The sequence below is a fragment of the Balaenoptera borealis genome (genome assembly GCF_965194805.1).
Source record: "Balaenoptera borealis genome assembly, chromosome: 14".
Taxonomy (NCBI): domain Eukaryota; kingdom Metazoa; phylum Chordata; class Mammalia; order Artiodactyla; family Balaenopteridae; genus Balaenoptera; species Balaenoptera borealis.
In genome coordinates this window covers 15,936,124-15,956,939 of record NC_138875.1, presented here as the reverse complement: position 1 = coordinate 15,956,939, position 20,816 = coordinate 15,936,124, and the positions used below count along the sequence as shown (strand labels likewise).

At 41.0% G+C, this 20,816-nt stretch overlaps 1 protein-coding gene across 4 annotated transcripts in view; it reads left to right on the top strand.

The window, feature by feature from the left end:
• Positions 1-20,816, top strand: part of MALT1 (MALT1 paracaspase) — a 60,529-nt gene that overhangs the window by 7,652 nt on the left and 32,061 nt on the right. For 3 of the 4 annotated variants that reach the window (XM_082354989.1, XM_082354988.1, XM_082354987.1), the window contains exons 2-6: positions 1,183-1,349; positions 12,561-12,682; positions 16,715-16,874; positions 18,355-18,533; positions 18,963-19,059. In XM_082354989.1, coding sequence (XP_082211115.1) covers positions 1,183-1,349; positions 12,561-12,682; positions 16,715-16,874; positions 18,355-18,533; positions 18,963-19,059 — 725 coding nt within the window. Of the gene's footprint in view, positions 1-1,182; positions 1,350-12,560; positions 12,683-16,714; positions 16,875-18,354; positions 18,534-18,962; positions 19,060-19,652; positions 19,686-20,816 lie in introns of all 4 variants that reach the window. The other variant, XM_082354986.1, reaches the window with a different exon arrangement.

Below are 20,816 nucleotides of genomic sequence, written 5' to 3'. Positions count from 1 at the left end.
TTGTCTAATTTAATTCTAACAGTCCTGTGAGATAGAATATTAGTATTGACGTTATTTTGGTTGGATCCATTTTCTTCTTCATGAAATAACCAACTTTATCACAGAATTATAAATCTTGGGTGACCATTATACAAATGCTGTGGCAGCCTTTTACTAAAACTGATCAAAATGAATGTGAACTAAGAATATCTTAAGTCATATGAAAGCTTGCTAACTAACCTTGGCTCTGCCACAGCGGTGGTACCATTATGTTTGACCCCTTCCCTCCAGGCTTCCAGGCATTTCAGTATGAATAATTCATATGGGCAAGACGAAATTTTAGGTATTGAGGGATTTTAAAAAGATATATATATATATGATAGGGTGTCTGCTTGCAACGAGTACTGGTATCTAGTTGGGTAAAGAAGACATGCTTGTGAAAGAAAAGCTCATGATTTTAAGACAAAATTGTGTTGAAACATATAGAACAGGAGTCTGCAAACAACAGCCTATGGCCCATATTGAGACCACTGCCTGTTTTTGTATAGCTAAGAATGTTTTTTATTTTTTTTATTTTTTATTTTTTTTAATTTTTATTTATTTATTTATTTATTTATGGCTGTGTTGGGTCTTTGTTTCTGTGCGAGGGCTTTCTTCTAGTTGTGGCAAGCGGGGGCCACTCTTCATCGCGGTGCGCGGGCCTCTCACTGTCGCGGCCTCTCTTGTTGCGGAGCACAGGCTCCAGACGCGCAGGCTCAGTAATTGTGGCTCACGGGCCCAGTTGCTCCGCGGCATGTGGGATCTTCCCAGACCAGGGCTCGAACCCGTGTCCCCTGCATTGGCAGGCAGATTCTCAACCACTGCACCACCAGGGAAGCCCTGTTTTTTATATTTTAAAAATTGTAAAACAAAACAAAAATCAAGAAAAGAATATGCAGCAGAGACTCTGTGGCCCGTATAAAGCCTAAAACATTTACTCTCTGGCACTTTACAGGAAAAGTTTGCCAACTTCTGCTATTCAAGATGAGCACCATTAGGAGACTGCGTCTAAAGGGACAGTAGCATTCGTAATGTAAACCGTTTTCCCCACCACTCAACAACTTGCCGTTTATTCTCTACAACACCCATGACGGGGCCAAACATATAGCAGGCAGATCATATTGAAGAAAATCTGTTGACCTGAATTAAATTTGTTGTTTGCAGTTGTCTAGACTTGGAGCAGTGTTCTCTTAAGGTCCTGGAGCCTGAAGGCAGCCCAAGCCTGTGTTTACTGAAGCTGCTGGGTGAGAAAGGCTGTACGGTCGTGGAGCTGAGCGACTTCCTGCAGAGTATGGAGCACACTGAGGTCCTTCAGCTCCTCAGCCCCCCAGGTACGTGTTTCCCGTGGGCACGTTCTCCAGGAGTTCATGGAGACAGACTCAGAGGAAAATATCTCATTTGACCAAATGAATTGTGTTAAGTATTTTTGAAACATGTAAATATATGGAGCCTAATTTCCCCCCCAGGTTGAGACTAAAGAACACATAAAAAGCAAATACAGTGCATAAACATTTGTTGGATTGCTTTTCCAAAAAAACAGCTATAGAAGACATTTTGGGGACAGTTGGAATCACTTGAGTATAACCTGCATATTAGACATTAGGGAATTATCATGTGACGATGGTGCTGTACTTCTATAGAAGAATGTCTTTATTCCAAGGAGGTGCATGTGAAAGTGTTGAGGGGAAAGGTTTCTATAACTTGTGTTGAAATAGTGCAGCCAAGAAAGTAAATACACACATTTATTTATATGTATGTATATGAATGAGAGAAAGTGTAACAAATGTTTATTGTTGGAAGTTTTTTGCCAACATGGTGCTTTTGAAATGTTGAGTAACTCAACCACATGATTTTTTTTTTCTCCTGAATATACCTGTATTGAGTGAGGTTGCTCACTTCCAAGGTCATATTTGAGGAATAGGAAACAGTCCCTCCTTTCCACAACTGTGGATGGAGTTGGTCAGTTACCGTGACGTCAGCAGGAGGGACCATGTCATCCAAGTCACGTGATGGCAGCGGCGCTGCAGACCTTCTTTCTCGGGGGCTTGGGGAATTAGAGACGTGTTGTAGTGGTGTACTGACAAGTACACGTAGCAGAAACCCCAACTCAAGTTGGTGTAATAAAGGGAGCATGCTGGTTCCAACAGAAAAGTCTTGAAGCAGGTTGGGCTTCGAGAAAGGCAGGGGCCAGCCCTGTTTCCAAGGAGTTGGATTTTGTCTTTGCTCTTTCTTTCTTGTCATTGGCTTCCTCCCAGGGCTGACTTTCTACCTAGTCATAGGATGTCTACTGGCTGTTCCTTGCATTAACCTTTGTCCCAGCAAAAATCGTAGGATTCCCTAATAAGCTAACTAATTTTGGCCACGTGCCTGTCCCTGTACCTGTCACCAGCCAGGGAGTTGGAATGTGCCAGTTCCCCTGGCTTAGAGCCAGGAGCGGAGTGGGTTCAGTTAGCCTTCCAGAAACCTCATGGATCGCCAAACAAAGTTGGATGCTGGGGGTGTGAGGGGGAGCAACTGAAAAGTCTGCTACAAATGGAAGGGACCCTGGATTGTGAGCCAGGAAACTTGGACTCTCAGGTTATCCCTGGCTTTACCAGGCCTAGTGCAGATGATGAAATAGGTCCTCTATAAACGCCTCTCTTGTGTTACCCACCGTATCTGATGCTTGACAGATGCGTGCCTCTTCATACAAGAGGCCTGGGGTAATGCAGATCCCATCTAGATGCAATTGCTTTCTGTCACCAAACAGTACATTATTTCTTCAGGTGACATTTATTAATTTTTGTATCCCCAGTGTCTCAAAAGTACCCAGGAGTTGTGGCAATTGAAATCTGCCAGTCTAGGGCACTCAGCTGCTAACTTCTCAGACTTTGTACACTCACCGGGGCCTCTGAAAACTTAAGAAACCTCTTTGGGAATTAACTATAACTTTAATGTCTCATGATGTTTTTCAATAATTGCACTTAATTACTCCACCGTTGTTGCCAAGTCTATAACATGAGAGTCAGCGTTCTCTACCTCTCAGACTTGGAGGAGCTGCTGGGATGACGCTGTGTTGAGTTGCACGTAGGTGATCACGGAGGCTGCGCACACATCTCATGGTCTGTGGTGTGATCACTGGCCTGCGATCAAAGGTCTCCAAGTTTTCAAAGTTTCCCATGTATGAAACTGGGCTTGACTGAAATTGAGTCACATGTTCATTTGTGTGTAATGATGTGCCTGAAATTTTTAGCAGTATTTTCTATTCTGATGTGATAGGCCAGCAGCAAATACAGTGCCATCCTAATAAACATGAGTCATCTTCTTTGGAAAAATCTGTTTCTGCTCTTGGTGTTTCTCTCTAAATAGTAGGATCCGTGCTTTACCATCAGTGTTCCCCTGTGCAGATCGTTCTGATACTGGGCCAACAGGCTTTTTCAGTTATCCCCTGGGACTCTTTCATATTTGAGGGGAGAATAGGAAAAAGACAGCAGTTTCTACATGACCACTTATGCACTATTTCTGTGAAGTTTTATGTCATATTAGCCATATAGTATTCATTAGCTATATAGTATTCATTAGAAATCAGTTGTTACTTGAATGTTAATTATGGATTTAAGAGGAAATATTTGGGGATCTAAAAAAACTCGGTAATTTACAGTTAGCTTTCTACCTGAATCTTACTTGGATAATCTAAAACTTACTGTATTTACATACATTAGAATATAGAAATGTAAGAATTTGAGAATAATTTTTATATTTCAATAAAGACATTGAGAATAAAAACTGTTGTAGTTATATTAAGAATGCAAGCTCTGATAGAATCAACTTAATCTGGGATTTTGCTCATTCAGTCAACATTACTGTATTCTAATACTTCTGCTACTCCAGGCATTGTGCTTGGTACTATGAATTAAAACAATAGTTCCTGCATGTTCAAAATTCATCGTCTAGTAGGGGAGACAAACATGTAACTCATCACATCCAGTACAATCATAAAAACAAGTATATATTAAATCTCCAGTTTTTCCTTTTCAGTGTATTCCTGAATCTTGGTGAAAATACGAAGTAGGAATAATCTAACGTTTTCTCTCTTTTTTTTTTTTGGTAGTGCAGTTTCATAAGAAGACATTAGTTCTTATTCCACAAAGAGCCTGATGACTTTTATCTGATGGTCGTTATAGAGAGCCCTGGTTTTGGGTGACTAAGATGCTGTGAACCTCTGAACAAGTCTTTCAGCCCTAAATACAAGGAGAAGGGGGAACTTCAGATTTATTTTAGTCTGATTTTGTCATATTCCACCCCAGCTGTTTGTGGAATAACAGCCAGAGGTGGCCATAGAAGATGGCTGTGGTACCGAGTTTCTTGGATGTCTCTGCTCTGGTGGCTCAGAAGTAGCTGGGGAGGGTTCCCCCATCTCTACCTGGAACACCTGCCTTGATTAGGAGCCAACTTCAGTGGTCCCTCACTTAGCATGAGGTCTAAGCCAAGGGTAACTCACCCCCAAATTCTTGTGCTCCATGGGCTCTGACACCTAATATATTTTTCAAAAGGTTGTGGTTTACTCTCTTCTGCTTTCCCTCCGATTGGGCTTTTCCATATCACATGGGTTGGCCAGCTTGCCTCTCAGACTGGTCTTGCCTGCACTTTGTTAGAGAAGTGGCTTATAATTTTTATGTATGGATGGTGTCCATCTGCATTTTCCAGCTCTGACTCATTGTTTCCCTATTTTTATTCCTTTGGTCATTTCAGTGGGAGTTGAAGAGGGGCGGGGTGTTAAATGAATTTGCTGAAATTGTTTTGAACCAGAAGTCTGTAATGATTTTTTTAGACCTTTATTTTTTTATTTAAGGGTCAAAGACTCTGATCTCGAAGCAGCCAAAATTGGCATCTGTAACCTTGGCAAATACAGATAAACTTAGATGTGCCATTTGAGATGTTTTTGTTTTGAGTGAAACCATTTGAGTGCAGATGTATAAGCGCCATCAGTTAGAGTTTTGTTTAAGAGAAACCATTTGCACGCTGACTAGTAGCCTCTATCAACTAGAGTCCTGCACATCACGAGATTGGTTGCCAAGGAAGCCGTGCTCTGACCTGGAATCGGCTAAGCAGAGGCTAGACAGTGGGCGATGTTTAGAGAGAATTAACACGTTACACATGGGTTTCATTAGATGGATCCCAAGGTTCTTTCTGCTCCAGTTTTGTGATGCTGCCATTTTATTTCATTCTCGTATAAAAGGAGCTTTGCTGTGCAGACATTTCAGAAGTGCCGGCAGAGTCATGTGATTTCACTGACATCTTTTCCATTTTTCCCCACCCCTTTCTCATATCAATTCATTTTTCTTCTTTAATTCCTCGTCCTATACTCATTGTTATGTTTCTGATACCAATTTTTTATTACTTTCATTGTCTCTAAGACAAGAGCAAAGATAGCTGAATATTACTCTTTCGTTTCCAGGATACCTTTACTTCACATTTTATCTTCGCAATTCTGTGCAAGCCCAGAACAGTACTATTATGAACATTTAAATTTTATTTTATTTTATTTTTATCTTTTTAACATCTTTATTGGAGTATAATTGCTTTACAATGGTGTGTTAGTTTCTGCTGTATAACAAAGTGAATCAGCTATACATATACATATATCCCCATATCTCCTCCCTCTTGCGTCTCCCTCCCACCCTCCCTATCCCACCCCTCTAGGTGGTCACAAAACACCGAGCTGATCTCCCTGTGCTATGTGGCTGCTTCCCACTAGCTATCTGTTTTACATTTGGTAGTGTATATATGTCCATGCCACTCTCTCACTCGTCCCAGCTTACTCTTCCCCCTCCCTGTGTCCTCAAGTCCATTCTCTACGTCTGAGTCTTTATTCCTGTCCTGCCCCTAGGTTCTTCAGAAGCATTTTTTTGGGGTTTTTTTTTTTTTTTAGCTTCCATATATATGTGTTAACGTACGGTGTTTGTTTTTCTCTTTCTGACTTACTTCGCTGTGTATGACAGACTCTAGGTCCATCCACCTCACTACAAATAACTCAATTTCGTTTCTCTTTATGGCTGAGTAATATTCCATTATATATATGTGCCACATCTTCTTTATCCATTCATCTGTCAGTGGACACTCAGGTTGCTTCCATGTCCTGTACATTTAAATTTTAAATATGAGCACACATTTATGTGGAAAAAGAGATTACCAAAAGTTATCATTTGGCCAGAATCACAGTTGGTTATTTACAAAAGTGGGATTAGAACCCGGGTCTACTGACCCTGACCTGAACTCAATGTCACTTCCATAATACTAGGAAGTTTCTGGGTTGTTTGGGAGGCTTAGTTATGGATTATTACGTCAATTCTCTCTTTGACCCACAGACTTCAATTTTTTTCTTCTTGCCAAAGTAAAAAGTACTAAACTACTAGATCTTACTTATAAGGGACTCATCTTGTTCCATGAACAACAGAAATTCCTGAAAGCAAGATATTAAGAACTGAAAAGAGGCAAAGATGGTATAAATGGGAATAAGATTAAAGAAGAAGAAAAGAGCTAGAAAGGGAGTGGTGGAGAGGGCTGGAAGGATGGGTTTCCACCCCAAGGTGTTAAAGGAAGTTGTCAATGATGTAGAAGGATGAGGGGGGTGATGTAGGAGACCAGGTTTAGCCACAGTAGATGCAAATGTAAATTGACCTGTAAGAGGAAAGTACACAACCAGTACAACTTCCCCCCATTACACTGGTTGTGTAATGGGGGGAAGTTGTTAGAGGAAGAGGAATGGTATTTATTCTGGGACTCTCTGGGGTGCTTTTCAGTAGTAGTTTTGAAATGTTCAAAATAACGTTGAGGGAGAGTTTTAGCTGGAAGATGATAGAAAAAGTTTTTTGGTTCATGGCCTCTGAAAATAGATGCGCTGTAACGTACACAATAGATCTGTTCCTGGAAAAGCTGTGAATTACTTCGATAGTAACTGCATTGTAAGAGAGAACAACTCAAAGGGAACCTATGATGAATCCTTTTGTCAGGTCAAGAATCACCCTCGGGCTTCCCTGGTGGCGCAGTGGTTGAGAGTCCACCTGCCAATGCAGGGGACACGGGTTCGAGCCCTGGTCTGGGAGGATCCCACATGCCGTGGAGCAACTGGGCCCGTGAGCCACAACTACTGAGCCTGCGCGTCTGGAGCCTGTGCTCCACAACAAGAGAGGCCGCGACAGTGAGAGGCCCGCGCACCGCGATGAAAGGTGGCCCCCGCTTGCCACAACTAGAGAAAGCCCTTGCACAGAAACGAAGACCCAACACAGCCACAAATAAATAAATAAATAAACAACCCCCTCTTAAAAAAAAAAAAAAAAAGAATCACCCTCATTTATCTGTTTAGTGATTCCAGCAGGGGTTTTAGTTTTATTGTGTAATATCTTGAGCCGGTTGCTCACACAGGTGTGCACGTGTTGAAAGCACAATCCTGATGTTCCATCAGACCCAGTCAGATTCTCTCCGGCTTACAGGAAATCAAGTAACCTCTTTGACTTCTTTGCAGATGTTATCTGAAAATAGGCTTGTTTGCCAGGAAGCTGTGCATTCACCCTTTAAAATAGAACTTTCGTCTGCCTTGGTACACCGTCCAGAGCTCTGTGCCATCTTCCTTCCTCACTTTGTTCAGCACGTTCTGACTAGTGGGCGCTGCGCGAGGGTGGTTAGAGGTGACCGTGGTTCCCTGTCGCACACGAGACAGGGTGGAAAGAAATATGTGTGGTTAAAACATGGGAGGTGTTGTGACTTCTCTCTGTGCTACTCACCAGGGCAGGTTCCAAATCACAATGTGCCTTTCAATTCTCAGTCTTTGAAGCAGTAAATAATAAAGACATGTCTTTGCTTGCTTCTTGAAGACCTAGACTACTAAAATTGTTGGTACAGGACAGATATATCAACTGTGAGTTTGAATGTCTGTTAAAAATCATTTAGTCTTGTCTCCCACAAAGGAAGCTTTTAGAACATCCTGGTCACATGGGCGCCTTCCTCTGAAGTCATTCATTTCTTTGTAAGACCCTCTAGAGAGAAAGCCTTTCACTTTCCTTCATTCTCATCTCTTGTCTCTTTGTGTAATAGCAGAGAATCTTTGCCACAGTAAATTTTTAAGGACTGCCATGGCACAAGACACTGCACTGTGCCTGACACCCTCCTTCCAGTGAGAGAGGCTCACTGTGGCAGAAGATGGGATTAGCATGGGCGATGCATTAAGAACCATCAGAAAGTGATAACTATGTGACGTGATGGATGTGTTAATTAACTTGATTGTGACAAACATTTCACAAACGTATACCTATATTGAATCATCATGTTGTGCACCCGTAAATATATGCAGTTTTTATTTGTCACTTACACCTCAATAAAGGTGGAAGGAAAAAAAAAATCACTGGGGGGCTTCCCTGGTGGCGCAGTGGTTAAGAATGTGCCTGCCAATGCAGGGGACACGGGTTCGAGCCCTGGTCTGGGAGGATCCCACATGCCGCGGAGCAACTAGGCCCGTGAGCCACAACTACTGAGCCTACGCATCTGGAGCCTGTGCTCCGCAACAAGAGAGGCCGCGATAGTGAGAGGCCCGCGCACCGTGATGAAGAGTGGTCCCCGCTTGCTGCAGCTAGAGGAAGCCCTCGCACAGAAACGAAGACCCAACACAGCCAAAAATAAATAAATTAATTAATTAAATTTTAAAAAAAATCACTGGGATAACCCAAGGCTTAAAAGGGTTTATTTATTTATTTATTTATTTATTGGCTGTGTTGGGTCTTCGTTTCTGTGCAAGGGCTTTCTCCAGTTGTGGCAAGCGGGGGCCACTCTTCATCGTGGTGCGTAGGCCTCTCACTATTGTGGCCTCTCGTTGCGGAGCACAGGCTCCAGACGCGCAGGCTCAGTAGTTGTGGCTCATGGGCCTAGTTGCTCTGCGGCATGTGGTATCTTCCCACACCAGGGCTCGAACCCGTGTCCCCTGCATTGGCAGGCACATTCTCAACCACTGCGCCACCAGGGAAGCCCCCAAAAGGGTTTTAAAGCCCAAGAAAACTTAGCTTTGCATCCTGGTTCTGCCATTTTACAATGAGAAAAAAAGGAATCTCAGAGAAGTTAATAATTTACACAGGGTAATATGGATGACTTTCTGCAAATGACGTAAGTTCACTTTCCTCATTGTAACATAGATCTAGTTAATATCTAACTCACATGATTATTTTGAAAGTTAGAGATCAAAGTGCCAGGCATATGTAAAGCAGCCAGTAAATTGCCGTTATAGTAATTTTTGTTATTATTATACACATTCGTTCAACAAATATGTGTTGAACACCCACTGTCTCATATATGCCAGGCACTATTCTAGGCCTCTGGCAAACTGGTGGCTAAGACAAGAGCTTCTGTTTTAGTAGGGTGAGACAGATAATAAGAAACGGGACTTCGGGTGATCAGTGCAGTGAAACCCACAAAGTGGGACGAGTATAATGCTGGGGGGGAGAGGGGGAGGTAGCTCATGTTTCCTGGACCAGCTGGAGACCTGGATGATGAGAGACTGTCATGAAACAGTGGGGGTTAGGGGGGAATCCAGCAGAGGACCAGGAGGTGGAAAGGCAGGAAAGAGTTTGTGTTCCGAAGGAAAGAGGCCCTCCGCGGCTGGAGCCTGGTGGGCAAGGATACGGTGGGCACGAGGGCCTCATTGGCCATGTAAGGAGCTTGGGTTTTATTCTAAATCCAATGGGAGGTCAGTAAAGGGTTTTATCAGAGGAGTGATATGGATTAATTTATGTTTTAAAAAGACATTGGGCTGCTGGTTGGAAGTAAGGAAAGAAAGTTCGCAGGCTGTGACAGTAGTTCAGTTCAGGAGGGGATGGCGGCTTGGATTAAGCTCATGGCATTGAAGATGGTGAGATGCGGAAAAGCTTAAGCGACAGGCCTCGCAGCTAAATTACACGTGGGGAAGGAGGACGTGAGCAGGAGGGGTTTGGCATGGCTGCTAAGTTTCCGTCCTGAGTGACTGGATGCTTGGGGCTAGGCCGGGACCTGGTTTATCTTCCCTGAGATGGAGAAGACTGGGGGGGTCTCGCGGAGGAGGAGATTTTGTGTCAGGAGGGACTGGGGATGTTACATTTGAGATGGCTTTAAGACATCCACATTTTAAAGCCAATATACCACAATGCCTGTATTTTTCAGATTTATACTTGTTCCCTTCTGTTGTTGTTGCAACTTTTTTTCCTCTCTTATCACAATTAAACTTTGAAAATCAGAATCTTTGTATCTTAAAGTTGTGATGTAAGTCTCTCCTGGCAGATGAATGGTATATGAGGGCATTAAAATACAGTGCTGTGAATTTTCTGGCTTCATTAAGAGTGTCATCCCATTTTCTGACTTCAACACGTACTTTCTGACCAACGTGGATTACAGAATTCAGAAAAACTGTTACTTCAGCCATCCTTTGGTCACTTGGCATCCACATAAAGGATGAATGGATATGAAAGCTTTTCCTTGGCAAGAATTTTAAATTCTTTTTTGAGAGGCTCTACTATATTTACTAAAGATTTTCCAGGGTTTCTCTAGACCTTCAAATGTAATAAGTATGCAATGAATATTTACTCATTTTGGATTTTGGTTTTATTTGGTATCTTTCCTGCATGGATTTCACATGCCTATTTTACCTTACGTACTATTTTTTCCCTAGAAAGTTTAGTACCTTTCAGGTATTAAGGTGGTTGTTATTTAGACTATCTCCTCTTCAATGGTAATCTTGTGTTCCTTTGGATTGATGGGTTGTCGAAGAAAAAGATAGGAGGTCATGTTCAGGATACATGAGGAACAAAATAAAAATAGGCATGGGAAATTAAGTTTTATAAGTTTTAATGATTCTTTCTCCTTTCTGAAAGCCAACTAACCCAGGTTTATGTATTAAAACCTTGGCAAACGTAAAATTTCCTAGCTTTGTTTCCTTTTGTGTCAGTTATCTGTTGCTGCATAACAAATTATCCCAAAACCAAAAATTTAAAAAACAGCATCTGTTCATTATGTCAGAGTTTCCGAGGCGAGGCATCCAGGAGGGGTGGAGCTGGGTGGTTTTATCTCAGGGTCTCTCATGAGGTGACAGTCCAGCTGTCGGCCAGGGCTGCGGCCATCTGAAGGTCTGAGTGGGGCTGGGAAATCCTCTTCTCAGATGGTTCCTGCACGCGGCTGTTGGCAGGAGGCCCAGGTTGCTTTCCTTACCACTTGGACCTATCTGCAGAGCTGCCCAAGCGTCCCCATGACATGGCAGCAGGCTTCCCCAGAGGGAGTGATTGAGAGAGAGGGAGGAGGGAGGGGGCAGGGATTCTGTTATTGACTCCAGGATCTTTGACAGGAGGCTCCTGTCAAAAGTTTTCCAAGTTTTGATGCTGGTAGTCATTTCTCAGATGAGAACTGTTTGCATTACATGTATCAAATTTATATCCTGCTGTTCTGTTTCTGTACCTTTCTGCTTACAGAGTAGTTTTATTTTAATGCTAAATCACAGCATTGACATTCATATGCCCTTTCTTTTTTAATATTTATTTATTTATTTATTTAGACTGCGCCGGGTCTTTTTTTTTTTATTTGTTTATTTGTTTTGTTTTTATTTTTGGCTGTGTTGGGTCTTCACTGCTGCGCACGGGCTTTCTCTAGTTGCGGCGAGCGGGGGCTACTCTTTGTTGCGTTGCGCAGGCTTCTCATTGTCATGGCTTTTCTTGTTGTGGAGCATGGGCTCTAGGCGCACAGGCTTCAGCAGTTGTGGCACGTGGGCTCAGTAGTTGTGGCTCTCGGGCTCTAGAGCGCAGGCTCAGTAGTTGTGGCGCACAGGCTTAGTTGCTCCGCAGCATGTGGGATCTTCCCCGACCAGGGCTCGAACCCGTGTCCCCTGCATTGGCAGGCAGATTCTTAACCACTGCGCCACCAGGGAAGCCCCATGCACCAGGTCTTAATTACCACACGCAGGCTCTTATTTGTGGCAGGCAGGATCTAGTTCCCTGACCAGGGATCGAACCCGGGCCCCCTGCATTGGGAGCACAGAGTCTCACCCACTGGGTGAGAAGTCCCTCATATGTCTTTTGAAGACATTTAAGTGGTATTTAAACTCACACTTGTCTTACTAACAGCGCACCTAACTCAGTTGAAGTGCTGGCCGGATAAGCCTTTATGACTAAGTATTCCTAGAGCTGGCACAGAGAAAGCATCGTGACTACTGTATGCAGACAGCTATGATAAGGCTCATCCTGATTTCAGAGGTGTTAGAATGTGGAAAAAATGTTTCTCAGAATTGAAGAAATATGGCAAACAATTTTTTCCCCCAATCATGGGGAAGTACAGTAGATCAAAGTCTTCTGCAGGTGAGTTCCTTTCCTCCTGGTTTTACAGAGCCTGGAACTCACAAACTCATCATCTGATGGAGAAGGAGATGTGAATGGGTGATTTATTTATAACCAGGATGAATATGCAGGTTATTTCCAAAATATTTCTTCGTTTGGTTTCGGAAACATAAACAAGGAAAACTCCTCTTCTCTGACTTTATATAACTTTTTTTTTTTTTTAAGGAATAAAGATCACTGTAAACCCAGAATCCAAGGCAGTCTTGGCTGGACAGTTTGTGAAGCTGTGTTGCCGGGCAACTGGGCATCCTTTTGTACAATATCAATGGTTCAAAATGAATAAAGAGGTAATTTTTTAATGTCTTTTAATTCCTCTGTCATGAGAAGAGAGAAAGATAGAAAATTAATTAGCCTGTTGTCTTCAGTGTGTTTTTAGGAATTTTGTTAAAGGATATGATAGGTCCTTGTTAAAGGATCTGTGTTATTACTGAAGTGTTTATTCAGTAATCATTACTTTGGTAAGCAGTAATAAAATCAGTTCTCTATTCTGAAAATTGTGGAAAATCAGGAGTACTTGGGGCAACAATGTTAACAAACATGAAACATCACCAGTACATTCTAAAATATCTATACAAAATTCTTTACAACAGATTATGTTCCAGTCTAAATCTTTAAAAGATTTTCAAAGCAACATGGAAGGCAATATTATTTTAAGCATTCCCCATAACTGTATTATATCAAAAGATTTAGGTTTTTATGGTAGATTCTGAAGTAAAATTCAGGTAGGTGGAAAGGGGCATTTATTCCTTTTGTGGAAGGATGGTATCCCCGTGCCACCCAAGAAATAATTTAAAATTGCATATTGGAATCCTCTTGTCTTAAACATTCTTTGATCCCTCTGCTGCTGGGGATGTCTCAGCGGTCTGGCCACGTCGTGTCCCACTCTGGTGGGCTTCTCTCTTCTCCCTCATTCATCTCCCCTCGCTCCCTTCCCTCCTAGATGGTACCTTGAAACTCCATTATTCTTTTTAGCCTGTTAGTCACATAACTAAACTTTCTTCCCAACTCAACATTAAGACTCCATTTGCAAATCTGAAACTAAGTTCAAGAGCTGTTCCGAGATGACAATCTTCCCTTTGATGGGATCACCCTGTGCCTTAGAAGAAACGTGTGGATTTGTACACGTTTTAATTTCTGTCCCTCACACACAGGTGAGGTAAGGCAGATGTGAACTGCAGTAACAGGACTGCATTGGCACCAGACAGGCCGGTGTTGGATCCTTGACTGTTAGTAGCGACTCGAATTCCTATCGTCAGGGGTTGAGAGAACTTAATTGATGGCATAGTTTATGTGCCAAGGCTCTCAAGAGATGGTAACTAAAGTTATTTTTACCATATTTTCTCAATTGCAAAGTGGCTTTCATTTTAATAAACACCTTTTGAGGAAGAAATCATGGACAAAACTTACTCTGTTAAGTACATCATTTGTGAACTATGTCCTGACTTGAGAAGGGGAGGAATGTAGAGGGTGAGCGGTGCATCGTGGATTTGAAGAGTTGCGATGGATTTTAAAGCCCTTACCAGTCGACAATCTGTGACAATCTGTGTTTGTCAAACCACACTTAGGTTCGTAGTCTATTTCAGGAGATATTCATTTAACGGCTACTTGTTGGACACCTGTTTTGTGCCAGGCCGGGTTCTAAGTCCAGGATGGTCAAGCACCGACACACAGGGGCCCTGCCAGCTCCACTGGGGAAAGACTGAGCAAATAAGATAACTCTGTGAGTTAAGAGCTGTGAGAAAATAAACAGGGTGATACAAAGGGAGAAGCCACTAAAGGTCTTAAGTAAGAGAAGCAACGTGATAGAATTTTTGTTTTTAAAACACCAACTTGCTGCTTGAAGGGAAGCAAGAGCAAAGCAAGAAGACCAGTTATCTAATGCCTGCACTGGACTAGAGATAACGGTAGTGTGGATTAGGACATGGCAGTGGAGACGGATCAAAGTGGGTAAGCCACTTTATTTTAGAGATAGAGTTCATCAAACCTGACAGATTAAATGTGGAGCCTGAGGGAAAAGGAAGAGAGCTCAAGGATGACCCTTAAGGATCATTTTCTACTTAAGCATCTGGGGACCTGTTATTTACTGAGGTGTTAAGAGACTGGGAGAGGAGGAGATTAAGGGCAAAAAAATCAAGAGTTTGGTTTTAGACATGTTAAGTTTGAAGTGCCTATTGGATGTCTAAATGCATCTAAGTCAGCTTGGATACCTCAGGAGACAACATTGAAAGTTTGTTGGGACTTCCCTGGCGATCTAGTGGTTAGGACTCCACGCTTCCACTGCAGGGGGCACAGGTTTGATCCCTGGTCAGGGAACTAAGATCCCTCATGCCGTGCGGCATGGCCAAAATAAATAAATACATAGATAAATGTGTGTAAAAAAAAAAAGAAAAAGAAGAAAGTTTGTGTAGTGGAGGAGGAACCAGTAGAGAGACTAAGAAGAATTTGCAAGAGAGATAAGAGGAAAACCAGGAGAGAATGGTATGAAGCCCTTGGGAAAGTATTTCAAGAAGAAAGGGGTGGTCAGCATTTTCAGTGCTGCCGAGAGGTATGTGGGTCAAGGGGGGGTATACTTGGGATTTTTTTGTTTAAGATATAAAGGTACTAGAGTATGTTTTCGGGAGTGATACAATAAAAGAGAGAAATAAATGCTAAAGCAGAGAGAAAATTGCAGGAGCAAAGTCAGAGAGGATGAGGGGATTGTTGGAGAGGAAAAAACCTTTCTCCCACCCTCTCATGCTCAGTCCCTGGGGTCCTGTGAATTAACTGGCAAAATACAGATTAACAAGAGAAGTTTATTCATATGGGAAATTACAAAAGAAGTAGCCCTGTGATTGGTTACAATTAGAGGAAAAGGGAGGAAGGAGAAAAAGCCTCTCTGGGAAGAACAAATGGGTTTCTTTAGGAAATATATACAAAGGGGTTTCTAGGAGAATAAACAGGAGATGAGAAAGTTTGTGGTAATATTTATTCATGCAAGTGCAAGTGGTCTTTCCATCTTCTTCATGGCTATATAAAACTTCCCTGGAGAGGGGATTTATGGTAGGTTTCCTCTTGGTCTCCTTCCTAGGAATAAAAGCCACCCTGAAGAGGGAATTTATGGCAGCCTCATTTCCCAGAAGTTTCTGCTTTTAGTCAGATGAGGAAAGCTCTGATAAGGCTTCTTTCTGCATCTGTTGAATCCTAAACATCTTCAGCTTGAACTAATTTGCATACCAGCTTTGGGGTTCTGAGTGGTTAGGGTCGCCATGCAACCCAAGCCCAAGTAACCTTTGTTAGGAAAACACGCTTTCCATTTTAACAGGAGGGAAGAGAGTTACAAATAAGCACAGACTAAAGTCAATGGCTGAGAGAGGTGGGATTGCAGGAGGTTTGAGAGAGAAAGTACACACGAATAGCCTAGTAGGAAAGCAAACTTAGTAGGTTCACGTGGTAGGATGGTCAGGCAGTGCTAAGGCAGCCTCCATCCCAGTTGTCAGATCTTCAGCAAAATGCTCTCGCTCTGGTGCAGGTTCCGAGAGGAGAGAGAGCCGAATTCACTTGGTTGGTGTTTGGAGAGGGAGAGCTTGTTAAAGTACTTTGCAAGGGAGCCAATATATAACGAGGCACTTGACAAAGCCCTTTGACAATATGCCAGAGTTGGGTGGTGCTGATAAATTGATGGGAGCAGCTAAGGTGAAAGAAAACTTAACGTGCTGACCAGAGCCCAGGAGTAAAAGCTTGGGAAACCCTTGCATGGACCTTCCTTCCCATCACTGATAGGCTTCCCATAGCCCTTCTCCACCCAGACCTTGAAAGAAGCGTATTGGTCACAGCATCTATCCTCTGATAGAATTTTGCAGATGAGAAAACGGGATCTTGAGGTAAAATAACTTGCTCATATACTGACAACTAATTTGATCAGAACAGAAATTAACAGCCAGGCCTAACTTTCTGTGATCCCTTCACTCCATCATGGGTTGGTCATGTTGTATGACTTCTTAGCTCATAAATGTTACAATTCTAGATTCTTTAGATACTAATGATCAAACAATTTTAAATGACAGATTAGATACTTTTCTATTAGTGAGTTTTGGGAAGATGTAAGGGAGAGAACTTAACTCTCTTGTTAACAGATTTGTAGAAGACTGATTTTCTAAGACTTCAGGCCTAAGTTACTCAAAATGTTGTTGTTTTTTAAGTAACAGATATTTTAGAACTTGGGGGGAAAAAAGATATACTTTTCAAAGTTCCAAGAACATCATACATTTTGCACAGCACATTTTTATAAGGTGTGTTTTGATGAGTCCTTCATTTTTATCCTCTCATTGATTCTTTCACAGATTCCGAACGGAAATGCATCAGAACTTATTTTTAACACAGTGCATATAAAAGATGCAGGCTTTTATGTCTGTCGAGTTAATAATAATTTCACCTTCGAATTTAGCCAGTGGTCACAGCTGGATGTTTGTGATGTCACAGAAGTAACAGAAAGCTTCCAGAGTAAGTGATAAAGTAACTTGAATGCTGGGATGGGAATTGCCTTTTTTAAATTTTATTTTAAATGTTTACTTTTAAATAAATAATTTCAAAGTGTCAAAGATAGTACTCACATATGTACTTCACCCAATATAATGTCACCAGTCGATAATATTTTATCCCATGTGCTTTGATTCTTTTTCTGGATGGATGGATAGATAGACAGACAAGACAGACATGCAGATGTCTTGGGCTGACATGACCTTTCTCAGTCTGGCCCTGCTGCTGACCTCTTCAAACTTGCCACCTTTCATGGGTCTGAATGTTGTGGTCTCTGGTTTTGGAGGAGAAGAGAAATCTAATGCCGTCTTGCTCACTTTTCAGTTCCTTTCTATACTTTTTCTCCCAAACTATTGTATTACTTCTAAAAAATTGTGTCATGGAATAAAGACTATCTATAGAGTTGATGTAGGCATGACAGGGCATATAATGCATCATTTGCTGCAGTGAAGCATTTCATCCAACTGGTTTTCTACTCTTTTGCCATCCATCTTTTTAGTCCAATAACTAGTATTGATCAAGGAAGAAACCCAGTGTACTCTAAAGAGTAGCCATCAGGTATTATTTTTTCACACACACACAGTCAAGAACCATATTTGTCATCTTTGCCAGACAAAAAGAATGAGGGAAACAGACTTTTTGTTGCCAATTTGTCTGTCTTCCATTCTTCTCTCAATTTAGCTTTTCCTACACCCAAATAAAGTCTCTAGAAATAGTCATGATTAATTGAGTGATTTATGTTTTCCTAGAATATTTCTGTGCATGTAATTAACTTTAATATGTTTATAAACGGAATCTTATTCATTCAACAAATATTATTGATCACCTGCAATGTGCTAGACACTGAGTTTCATTGTTACTGGATCACATTGACAAGCCTTCTGTCCTCAAGGCCCTTAGAGAGTAACAGATGAGCGTTCAATAGATAACGCTTAACCCATCCATATTTATTCAGTGCTAATAACAAAACTCCTAATTTTAAGAAGGCAAGTTAAATGAAACAGCAGGACGTAAAGCTTTCCGTTTTGAACAGAAACATCACTCAAGATGTTTATGTCCTTTGCTCCCACCGAAAAGACTCTGTGGCCAAACACATTTAGAAACCACTTAAACTATTTTCCCCTCTTAAATACACAATGCATACTAACACTTTGAAAACTGAGAAGTCCTGCCATAAAGACATCTGTTTAACTTTGTTTAACCCAGAATGTTCTAAACTTATTTTGTCTATAGCATCCTTTTATCCACAGAACATCTCTTAATATTTCTAGATGGGCTACAGTTTTATGAAACATCATTTGGGAGATGCTATTGAAGATTGTAAAAAAAAAAAAAAAAAAAAAAAAAAAGATGGATGAACTTGAAAACATTTTTTTAATTAAAAAAATTTTTTTGAACCTCGAGATTTTATTTACGTTCAGTGATATTTTTCTTTTACTTTAAGGAAGTTTGGATGGCGTCTCTGACTCTAAGTTGCAAATCTGTATTGAACCGAAGTCCCAAAAGCTAATGCCTGGCAGCACGTTGATCCTACAGTGTGTTGCTGTTGGAAGCCCCATTCCTCACTACCAGTGGTTCAGAAATGAATCTCCATTAACACATGAGACAAAAAAGCTGTACATGGTAGGAAGTTGGCCTTGGGGATATTTGGGGGGGGGTTAATATGTAAAATAAATAGGATAATTGAAAATTGCAGTGAATATTAAAATTCATATTCTTTGGGGTGTTTTAATGTTTTCAGTATTTTTTCAAGTTCTTTATTATCTAATATTAATTGATTCTTATATTTGCAAGAGGGCTAGAACGCCAGCCCACACGTAAGTGCTTGTATGAAAAATGTCAAACAGTGTTGCATCAGACTCACCACTGTTAGATTCATTGTATTATTTGCTTGCTAATATATTGACCTAATGCATGGAAATCATCAAGGAATGTCTGAAATGTTAGGATTTGTAGGTTGTAAAAAAAAAAAAAAAAAAACGCAAAATAACTTTCTCCAAGCCACTTAAATTAAAATTGAGGAAATGTGTGCATGTTCTGATATTGACACAGGTGCCTTATGTGGATTTGGAGCATCAAGGAACCTATTGGTGTCGTGTGTATAATGATCGAGACAGTCAGAACAGCAAGAAAGTAGAAGTCATCGTAGGTAAGCAGTATCGCTCAGTATTCTGACAAATGGAGTCATATAAAATGAAGTGTTTGAACAGCGGAAATTCTGTTCACCCATTGAATTTAATGGTATGTTAAACAAAATAACTGCTGATGCTTAAGTAGAAATTTGAGAGCATACATACTAAACTAATCAGGATTCACATACAAAGAGCAGAAAGAACTGTAAAAAAGCCTATTTTATTGAGATCTTCTTCATAATTTTTTTAGTTTTATAGTTTATGTTAAACATTTATGGCAAAAATGTATTCCTTAAAGCTTTAGCTAAAAAAAAAAAAAACCTTGACTTAGGGGAAAAAGATTTTTAATAAACCATTTTTTCAAAAAAAATCACAGGCATGTAAAGAAAAGAAAGATTATTAATCAACAATCCCTCTATGAAGTGCATAATTTGGGGGTGTGTTCTAGTTAAGCTTAGTGCATTTAGTTATGTTGTCAGTAGGAGGAGATATTGATGCATATGTTGGTTTGTCAACATATTTCTATGCTATTTATCTCTGTTTGCTTGATGGCTGCCCTTCCTAAGATCATGAATTACAATATATTCACATTTGTTTTCTCTGAAACAAGGAAGAACAGATGAGGCAGTGGAGTGCACTGAAGGTAGTGTAATCCTTTGGTTTGAAACCAAATATCCTGCATGCTGGTTCCTCTTGGGATTGGTGGAGTGCCCTGGTTTACTGAGTGCAGTGATGGAAAAAATACTAGCTATAAGAAAAATATTTGATAGAAGGATACTGTATCTTAGTCTTTGAGGGTTAATAAATTGCCAGAGACACTATTAAACTGACATTAATTAAAACAACTAATTTTTAATTGATTTTCTATTGCATATAAAAATAAAGTTCCTGGGACTTCCCTGACGGTCCAGTGGTTAAGACTCTGCGCTTCCACTGCAGGGGGTGTAGGTTCAATCCCTGGTGGGGGAACTAAGATGCCATATGCCGCATGGTGCGGCCAAAAAATAAAGCTCCTGTACAGCACCTTATGAATAGTGAACAGTTGCAATTAATTCTTAATGTTAATTATCTTCATAAAATTCGTAAAAATACATGGCTATACTGTCATGGATAGTTGTTTAGATTATTTTATCTATCCTTTAGCCATGGTAAGATGCTTCTCAAATGCAAATGTAATTTCTATAACAGTTTCAGGACAGGAGATTTATTGTTTAACGCATGCTTTAGCAAATGTTAAATATCCTGTTTTTTTGTTTTTTTGGGTTTTTTTAATTAATTTATTTATTTATTTTTGGCTGTGTTGGGTCTTCGTTTCTGTGCGAGGGCTATCTCTAGTTGCGGCAAGCGGGGGCCACTCTTCATCGCGGTGCGCGGGCCTCTCACTATCACGGCCTCTCTTGTTGCAGAGCATAGGCTCCAGACGCGCAGGCTCAGTAGTTGTGGCTCACGGGCCCAGTTGCTCCGCGGCATGTGGGATCCTCCCAGACCAGGGCTCGAACCCGTGTCCCCTGCATTGGCAGGCGGATTCTCAACCACTGCACCACCAGGGAAGCCCTAAATATCCTGTTTTAATATAAAATTTATAAGATCCATTTTTTGAAGGTACAAGGCTGAAGATTATATATTATGGTAAAAGTGACATGGTAGATTAAAGAGAACTGAAAGTTATTTTAACATAAACTTTTATCTTGTTTTAATTAACCAAAGCCTTGCACATAAGTTGTAGTGAGTAAATTTTAAAACTTAAGTTACCTTCCCCTAGTGTGATGTCACA